Source organism: Dunckerocampus dactyliophorus, chromosome 4, assembly GCF_027744805.1.
Source record: "Dunckerocampus dactyliophorus isolate RoL2022-P2 chromosome 4, RoL_Ddac_1.1, whole genome shotgun sequence".
Lineage (NCBI taxonomy): Eukaryota > Metazoa > Chordata > Actinopteri > Syngnathiformes > Syngnathidae > Dunckerocampus > Dunckerocampus dactyliophorus.
The window spans coordinates 10207340-10217500 of NC_072822.1; the positions used below are offsets into that span (position 1 = coordinate 10207340).

Here is a 10161-nt window from a genome sequence, read left to right on the forward strand (position 1 = left end):
GTTTTTGGAATGTGGGAGGAAACCGGAGTACCCGGAGAAAACCCACACACGCACGGGGAGAACATGCAAATACAAGAATAAATTACTAATATTATAATAAAGTCATAATATTAATTTAAAAAATTGTAACATTACCAGCAAAAAAGTTTACAAGCAAAACATAATAATATGAGGGAAAAAAAATAAATTCCGTAAGCATTTTTGCAATATTAGGAACAAAACAAAGACTAAAGTTGCAATTTTTGGAACATTGGGTTGGGGAAAAGATGTAATATTGCGTTACGAGAATAAAGTTCAAATATTATAAATAAAATATAACGGGACAAAATATTATGGGACTAAAGTCACGGTGTTATGAAGAAAATTACAAATTTTAAATTTGTAAAATTGAAAAACAACAGCAAAAATGGTCAAACGAGCAGTGGAGGAAAAAGTAATGCACTTTGACACAAAACTGAGATGCGGGTTGTTTTTTCCGATGTAACTTGTTTGCATATCTCCATGGGCTAATTTACAAAATGTAAACTATCAAAGTCGCCCCCGTATCCTTTGATTTTACTGCATACTGCCCTTGCGGGGAAAAGTATGGACTCCCCTGGTTTACGTGTTTTAATGAGTATGAGTCCATCCAGGTGTTTATTATTGTTATTGGTTGCAGTGGTGTGGAACTGCACTGCATCATCCTGTTTAGAGTGGTTCCAGTGTTAGAGTATTTCTAATATTTGGATAGATTGATGATGCGGTGCACTTTTACGCCACTGCAAAACATATTCTTCCATGAACACGTCTCTAACAGTGTCAGTGTGTACCTAATGACGTGTCCTGTGAGTGTATAATGGGGCAGGATTTTTGGATGATGTTGGAATACTCCACATGAAAGCAAGGGAGGCAACAATGGCTTCAAGTGTGGATGCGTTTTTTGTGGTACAAGCTAGTGGTCTCGGTGCTGGACCACTGTTGGAGTGGATGATCCAAGCGAGGGCTGTGGAGGGCGACGATGATGATGGTGATGATGCGCCATTACAGTGAATGATACTCCTGTTAGAGCTCTCCAAACGGGCTCTTCAGAGAGGAAAGGTGTGGACGCAATGTGGGAATGAGGCCTCCCGGTTCTCGTGTTTTATATTAGCATCTCTGTCGTCTGACAAATTGGCCACTTTGCAGACAGAAATAGGAGCAAGATTAAACCAACAGGCGCTGGAACTGGAAGATGGCTGTTTATTGTCATCACGTCTTTTTTTATTGTTCCTTCACTGGCCTTCCATTGTTAACGCTGTGGACATTTTCATTTTGCACGATTCTTGCAAGTTATCTGAAGTTATAGACATACTTTTGCATCGTAATGATGAAATATAAGGCTTTAACCCCCTAAACTAGTCTGAAAATGGCGGGTTGGCTTATATTTGGGTTCAAGAGATCAGCAGATGGTGCCAAATGACTTATCCCCAAGCCTGTCAGAGCTTTTCTTCCTGTCGCTCTCACACACCAGTGACCTGGAGAGATGCAGCTGTGATGGAAAGGTGTCGCAAACGTTGCTGGCAAACAGGAGGAGGAGCAGATGACACTAATTTTAAGATAACGCTGATCACTGAAGCAGAGCCATTGTACAAATGTAAAGTAGCTAAGGAATATGATATCCAGGGATGCCCTGATCAGGTTTTTATGCTGCCGATACAGATAACGAACATCCATGAGTGAAATCAGCCGATATCGATACCGATGACGTAGATGAAGTGTCAGTGTTTAAATGTACTATTGGCTACATCAGGGGTCACCAACGTTTTTTCTCGTGAGAGCTACTTTCACAAAATGAAAACTCATTTTTGTAACATTTATTTTCAAGTCTTATTTCGACCCCAACAAAGCAAATTTGCTTGTTTTGCCGGAACATGAACAAAATGCTGGTATCCACACATTTTGTATCTCAGAATGCATTTCTTTCTAGCGTTCTCAAAGTATTAACTGAAAACCTGAATGAAAAGCAGGCTGGCAGGTGCCTCATGTGGTCGTTGGGGGCTCACGTTGGTGACCCCTGGGCTAAGTGATACGAAAAGGGGAACCATTAAAAAAACGTATTTGACTTACTTAAAAAAAAATTATGTTCATGTCTAATAATATTTATCCAAAACGGGCCTTGAAAAAGAGGAGTCGCCTTATATTGAGTGTTGTCTTACATTTCAATGGCATAATGTCGGCCATCTACATGACCTTTGGGGACTGTTGCTTACTCCAAAATTCATAACATTTTTCAAGCATATGTATTCTGGTGAAAATGTATGTATTTATGGGTGGTGACCCCTCCCCAAAATATGATGCTCTAGTGCAGGGGTGTCAAACTCTTTTTCATTGAGGGCCACATCGCAGTTATGGCTGCCCTTCGAAGGCCACCTGTAACTGTCAATTTATATATATCAATAAATATATTCATATTTATTGATATATATATATATATATATATATATACAGTATATATTGCACTGTGCTGGCCGTTCATTTATTTTTTTGCAGAATTTCAGCCAAACTTCTGAGCGCCATTGCACACCATCCATTGCTGAAATGGATGAACACAAACGCTTTCTGACGCTTCTTCTTTGTTGGTGTTATGCGGCCATTTTTTACGGTCAACGAGCTGGTTGATCACCGAAAGTAGGAATCGAAATTTTAAAAAAATGAACGATTCCGGGAGAATCGGAATATTAGTCCCGGTTCCCATCGATGCTCGATGCCCGACCCTACTCATGATACACAGTTGCACATGCATTTGATTATTATATTTTTACTAGCAAATTTGTTTTTGTACGATGGATAATGTCGCGCTCTGCAGTGACACTACTCTGGTGCTGCCGGTGAGCACCTTATTGGTTTCTCTGTTTGTTTTGGGTTTGCTTTCTCCTCCCTTTCTCATTGTGTTTTTCTCATTTCAGACCCCGTGCTACCTTGATGGGTGGAGCTACCGAACTAGCCATAGGTGTTCCACATCATTGTTACCCTTTTATAATCACACCTGTGGCGGCAAGGAAGGCATCATTTGATTGCTTTTCATAGACCCACGGCACACATCTTCCTCATCCACCTAGACTCCTTCCTTCCTGCCGGCCTGCTTCATCTTTAATTGTTACGGTAGATATGCTGTCACGTACAGTTGCCTTCCTGCCAGTTCGGTAGCTTCTCCCAGTGAGCCTTCCCGTTTAGAGTTCTGTTATGTTTAATTGCGGTTCCCTTCTTCCGTGGTGCCCTTTTTGTTTCTATGTCAGTCCTGCACCATAGATTTTTGTTGTTACATTTTTTTCTTCTTGGCCGCTGGAGTTGGCTGTGCAAGACATTAAAAGGACTACTTTATAGACACCACCCTGCTCCTTTGACAGATAACTTGCTTTGAAATGAGTAGTGAAGGGAGAATGTCAAGGTGACGAGCATACATTCAAGTTTTTATTTTTGATAACAAAATATTGTTGGAATATCTTGTTGCATGATCGGATAATATAGAGGTTTAGAAGAACTGCACGCAGTACAAACTTCCTTGTCAAAATGAAACATACCTTTAGAAGGAAAAAGGTGAAGTGCATAATTGACATACGTTATTATTCCCCAGCTGTTGCGGGCCATGTAAAATGATGTGGCGGGTCATATCTGGCCCTTGGGCCTTGTGTTTGACACCTGAAGCGGACATAAAAGTATATGAAACGGTGAATAAAAGTCCATTCTCAGTGCCCTAGTCCTTAAATTTTCAACTTGTATCCCTCATTTTTTAAATATTCTTTCTGTTTTGCTTAAAGCAGATCCAACAGGTGGTGCTGTAGTTAAAAATGTCTTACAAAGAGTGAAACGAGCGTGTTTAAAACTTGTCGCCTACTCCTTGCCGTGCTGTGTGTTTGTCGTCATGCCGACACTCCGTTCTTTGATGTGCAAGCATGGACGACATTTTGATTACTGATGGGGGGGCCAAACTCGCGTACAGACACACGCATGCGTACACACAGGCACAGACTCAAATGTTATTGTAAATGAAACCTCTGAAATGAAAGCTACCCAGGCAGAGCAAACGCCCAACATGTTGGCAGATGAACATGGACTGGCCACCTAACGAATCAAGTGTGTGCAAATCCAGGCGCTCATAGAACGACAGTGGGGACGGCCAGTCACAAAAAAAAATGGCTGAGCCAATCGATGAGCTTGTGGGCGGTCTAAAGGGAAACAGGCTTCAGCTTGGGCGGCCTATTTTCCGCTTGGTTATAGTGTTTGACATTGTTACATTGTTTTTGGACGGTAAAAACTACAGGGGACTAAAACTGCCCTTTGAAAAAGTGCAGGGGACAGGGAAGACATGTCCCCAGCGCCAAATTACATCCATGTTTGTAAGAAAACCACGATGTAAGCTTCACGATGCCAATTAGGTTTAAGTACGGATTGGATAAATTCCAACAACAATGTGATCTTTACATGTGGTCTTATTCAGGAGGTGTATATTTTTGGAGCTTTTTAAAAGAGTGTTATGTATGTGCTGCTAACATTTTAGTGCTCTGCTCCAGAGTGGACAGATGATTAATTCATGTTCCTGCCGCCTTAACGAGGTAATGCCTATGAGTGGGCAGGAGGGAGGCGGCACTCGGCCACGCTTTGATATCCTTCATTTAAGTCTGTGTCAGCCATTAATGACTTCTTTCAGATGGGAAACCAGCATCATTATCGCTTTCTAAAAAGAGGAATGAGGAGAGAGCTTGCGAGAACTCGATGTGTGTGTGTGTGTGTGTGTGTGTTATTTTATCACATTTATGGGGAACCCTTTGCGGTGTGGGGTCCAAACAGCAGAATGCATTCAATGGAACACTATGATATGAATGAACGAGCTTTCAACACCACTTGACTGTAACTTACATTGGCGGCGCGCAGTGCGTATTTAGTCATTAGGGAGCCCAAGGCAAACGCACTCATTGGGGCCCTCCACGTCCTTGTGCAGCTCTGACAAAAGTTTTGTTTGAAATTTTGATTCTTACAGAAGGTGAGCACGTAATTTAGGCTACTTTTTTCCTGCTTTTGAAATCTGTTACAGGTATCTGTCATAGCCATAGCTACGTTAATATACACAAAGGGAACCCATTATTCATTCACTCCTCAGTCACACAGTGGTGGTAATCTACAGCTGTAGTCACAGCCGCCCTGGGGTAGTCTGACGGAAAAGTGGCTGCCAATTTGGCAGCGAACATTCATACACCAGTGTGTGCAGCACTGGAGGGAACGAGGATTGAACCGCCAACCTTTCGGTTTCTGGACAACCTGCTCTACCTCGTGAGCCGCTGCCACCCGCTTTTAACGTAATTGTGCGCTTTAACACTCACGTCTTTGAGCGTCACTCTCCGCTTCATCTCTAGTACTACTGCATTTTCCACGGCTGACGCTGACAGCAGTGCCTGTGTGTCTGCGTTTGTCATGACTGTGAAAAAGGTTGATGACTACGGTAGTTTTTATTTTAAAGATCTGTTTGTTTTCCTCTCGCCTTCTCCTCTTCTCCGCTTTATTTTTCTCGAAGGTGCGCATGCACAGTAACATAGTTACGTAGAACAACATAAAATAGTTCATTACATGGGCGGGCGGGTGAAAACTATCACGATAGATTACGCATTTTGATACAGTTTTAAGCACGTGAATTAACATGAAAACAGTCGTGTGTACTTTAAGTCAAAGAAAAAAAAATCAATAATCCGTTTTGATGAGAAGTTTGGAGGGCCGTGGAAATCTCGGGGAGTAACCTGTGTTTGCCTGACGTTAAGTCCGCCCCTGGTGGCACACTCTTGGACACACGCTCAGAATGGTTTGGAAGACACGCTAGCATACATGCGGTGCACTGCTATATTTTTCACTTCTGAATTCAATTTTAAATAGCCTGATATAGACTGATCATACTTAATAATAATTGTTTCCATACAAAAACAAAAATAATTTTTAAAAAAATGCTGGAAAAAGGCATTAAAAAGCATGTTCGCACACTCTGAGAATTCTCTGATTCTCTTAAATTTCCCAACGCAAGCATCCATTTTCACCCGAGCCATTGAGCGAAGCACTCTCCTGCGCTGCAGCTTTTCATGCCTCTACATCCATTCTGTCACTCCACCACTGTGGTAAGGGAGGAGTCAAAAGGTCACGGCAAAGTAGAACGAGCTGGACGTACGAGAGTGTTCGAGGTCGCGCACAGAGTGGAGGATTGTGTGTTGCTAAGACAAACAAAAGCGGCCATTTGAGTGGAGGTCACAAGCACGCTGCCGGAGCGTTGGAGGAGAAGTGAAATAAACTAAAAAGCTCTCGTTTTGAACACTCTTCAGCCCACTCGGACAAATGTACGCTGCCTCTCCATGGAGTACTTGGGTCAGAAAGGATGGGGGGGGGGTTTGCAGCTTTTAAGCTAATGCTGATTTACATTTAAAAAGCTCTTTAGTTCACATTTATAAATGACAAACAGTTACAGTGGTGTGGAATGTTATTTTAAGGGCTTTTTTATTTTTAATCAGTGTCACACTAACACCCCCCCCGCAACCCCCCCACATATTTCAGCCAGATGTATTTACATTTAGCAGGGTTGTATATACAGGGTTAGTTAGGCTTCTGTTGATACATTGCCCTTCTTTATTTCTTTGTTTTCATGTTTTTTTTCATGGGACTACGGGTTAGTTAGTTAAATTAGATATATAGATGTGTTAGCTAGAATCTGGAATCTAGTGTTTTTGTTCTCTTGAGCCTAATGTCTCCGTACACTGTCTCTTAATGAAGAAATAAGTAGGCATCTTATTACTTAACATGAATGCAGAAAGTTTGAAGATACACTACATGGCTTACTTTTGGAATAGTAGATTACAAAACCAAAATAATGTCAATATTAATGTTTTTTAAAAATCTATATAGGTAACCTATAATATAAAACCTGTAACATGCAATGCATCAATATGATGTGTGTGGTAATGTGTCATTTTTATGAGTATACAGTGTGTTTGCACGAACAGTGGCACTGAGCCTTTTGAAGGTGCTTTGTCGCCATCTGATGGTGAAATTTATAAACACATGTAGCTTTATGATGTTAAGATTTTTCAATCAATGTACTCATCAAAGGATGCCGTTATTCCCCATGCAACACTGCATAAAGACTGAATATGTGCCCTGTAATATGTGGCGTAATAATATGACTTTTAAGCAAAAACCAGAATCTGCCAAATTAACATTGAGCCCAATTGGTCTCAAAGTTACGGATGTCCCCTCCGGGGCTCCGTACAACGTAATTGCCATGTGCAGCCACCAGGCGGCAATATCGGTTTTCATTGGCGTTGGAGCCAACCAAGAAGAACAAGAGCATTGCTAGCCTAGCTAGCGAACGCAAGAGTTAAAAACTAAGCATCAAAATGCTTCTTCAGATGGTCAAACCGTTGCTGCTCCGTTGCAGGAGCCTCCCGCTGGCTTGTAAGAGATCATACTACGCCGACAAAGTTGCCCGACTCGGCTCTCAGCCTGATAAACACTCCGCCGACTACCAGGTATGCTAGACTCGAACGCCAGCTAGCCCCCTAGGGGCTAACAGGCATCCTTGCTAATAAACTGTAGGGTAGTGTGTTGATAAGGGTTGGTTTTAATGCCAAACCCGAAATCCTTTGGAAATTACGTCAGTACAGTTATCGATGTACATGTTTGTGCAATTAAGCCATCCGCATTTTACACTTAAAACCCCTTTGATTGCCTTCAGCTAACAGTAGTTGTCACCTAGTGTTTTTTCTACCAGTCAATGTCAATAAGCATACACATTATGCAGTCAACATGGAAGTGTAAATCACAAGTTCGCATTATATATGAATCATTAATTCATGTACTATGTAATATTATGTACATATGGAAGTGCCCTGGATACAAACTCATAATAATACTTATACTATCCTATAAAAGCTGTGTGCCCAGTCTCATATTTTCTGTTTTTTTTTTCTTTCAGGAGAACTATGAACGAATGCAAGCTCTTGTTGAAGAATTGAAAAGCCGCACAGAAAAGATAAAATTGGGTGGGTGGTTCTGCAAATGATCTTGACAAGAGAATGATAGTGGTCCCCCATAATCCACATGTCATGTCTCTGTGATGCAAAGACATATTTATTACAGTATACAGTACATCTTCTCAAGGGACAATACTACAGAAATTAACCTTTAGAAGAGTCAGTGTACTGTACAGCTTGCATATCGGTGTAGAATTACCAACAATTGAAAATGAGTTAAAACACAGCTATTGTTGTCTAAATAACTGATATAACACATGTGTTTACCAAGATAATTTTGTCCTGCCTACAGTCAAATATGCTGGTGTTAGTGTCATGGTGTGGGCCTGCACGAGTGCTGCCGGAACTGAGGAGCTGTGGTTCATTGTGAGGCCAAATATGACCTTAGTAAAAAAAAATTAACTTAAAACACACACATGTGACAACAACGCTAAAATCTTTAAGCATATCAGCATGTGGACTCAAATTATGGAACAGATTGAGCAAAGAACTCAAACAATGCACTAAAATGAGCGATTTCAAGAAACAGTACGAGCAGTTGATGTTTACAAAGTGCAAGGAAGAAGAGTCCTGAACCACTGTGTACATACAATGTTATGTCCAAGCACTCTTGCACTTACTAACTCTTCATTTCCTTGTGAGTACGTTGTCTGTACTCACTCATCATCCAGCCATGTTTCTGTCAACTATTAACTTTTCATCAGTAATTATTACATTTTTTTATTTTTATAACTGTTATATTATTGATTTACTGTGATTATAAACCTTGACTCCTATTGTACCACATTGGTACACTGCCTTATTTTCCTATGTATTTATAATTGGTAAATAGAACATTTGAAATACCAAAAGTTAACAAATGTAATTAATGTGAAACAGATGGGGTTGGAGTAAATAAGCTTTGCTTCTTCCCACTCCTTTTTGGACCTGTGGAACAGTGAATTGTACTGTGTGATGTATTCCAATGTAACTTGTATGCATGTTTAAAATCAATTAAACCATTATTACACCTTTTCGTTCCCTACCCCCATTGTTGTTGTTTTATGTTTAGTTTAATTGCTAGACTTTGTCGTGGGCCAACTAAAAAAAAAACAAAACGAGCTGATGTCGCAAATGGCCCCAAACTGCAGTTTGGACACCCTTGTCTCATAACAGTCACTCCGCTTCAAATGTATCAAATGTGTTGAATCATGTGATAACATGGCCTTCCACTCACCCTCGTGATGCAATGTAGTGAAAAGCGGTCACGTAAATGTCACTCAGGTTTATTTCTGTTATGTATGCAGGTGGGGGAGAAAAAGCTAGAAAACTTCATACTTCCCGTGGTAAACTCTTACCCAGAGAACGTATTGACAGACTCCTGGACCCAGGGTACTGCTCTCTTTGGATACTTTTCTTATTGACTTCCCACAACACAACTCATTTTCATCTCTGTACTCAAAAATCTGCTTTTCTTTACCATTGTTCATCAAGACTTATTCCTGTTTTTACAGGACTCCTTTTTTAGAATTTTCCCAGTTTGCAGCATATGAGTTGTATGGAAAGGAGGAGGTGCCAGCAGGTGGTATGATTACTGGGATCGGACGGGTGTCAGGGTAAGTCTTAATGCAGTTAGACTCATAAGTTTACATACCATGGCAGAATTTGTGATTTCTTGGTCATTTTTCAGAGAATATGAATGATATTCCAAAAACTTTTCTTTCCCTTTACTGCTATATTGTGTTGTGCAATATACTTGTTCATAAATAACCACGTGGTCCAAAGACAGCTATGTTTTCCTTTCCACTTTCTCATTCACTCCAAATCATTATTAGAAGACAAACAAAGTTGTTCTCTACAATGAGTTTTCTGATTTCGGTATAACGGCCTCTGTTCAATTGTTACTTGCTTTGTCCACTTGGCCATTTATGTACATAAACACCTCGGCTTAATTAAAGCATTTGTGATGTACTAGTACAATGTTATTTTTCTGCCTTTACAAAGTGTTCAGTCATTTCTGTCACTACTTATTTTTTGATCATTGTAAAATGACACATGGCAAATTAATGTCTATAATGTTTGCCAGGGTTGAATGTGTCATTGTGGCCAATGATGCAACAGTCAAAGGGGGGACGTATTACCCCATCACGGTGAAGAAGCA

General features: G+C 40.6%; 1 protein-coding gene across 1 annotated transcript in view; it reads left to right on the top strand.

Moving 5' to 3' along the window:
* Positions 1 to 7311: 7311 nt before the first annotated feature.
* mccc2 (methylcrotonyl-CoA carboxylase subunit 2) overlaps positions 7312 to 10161 on the top strand; it is an 11323-nt gene continuing 8473 nt past the window's right edge. Inside the window, exons 1-5 of the mRNA XM_054774132.1 lie at positions 7312 to 7517; positions 7964 to 8030; positions 9308 to 9392; positions 9515 to 9616; positions 10087 to 10161. The exon at positions 10087 to 10161 is cut by the window's right edge and continues 53 nt beyond it. Coding sequence (XP_054630107.1) covers positions 7386 to 7517; positions 7964 to 8030; positions 9308 to 9392; positions 9515 to 9616; positions 10087 to 10161 — 461 coding nt within the window. The 5' untranslated portion in view covers positions 7312 to 7385. The remainder of the gene's footprint in view (positions 7518 to 7963; positions 8031 to 9307; positions 9393 to 9514; positions 9617 to 10086) is intronic.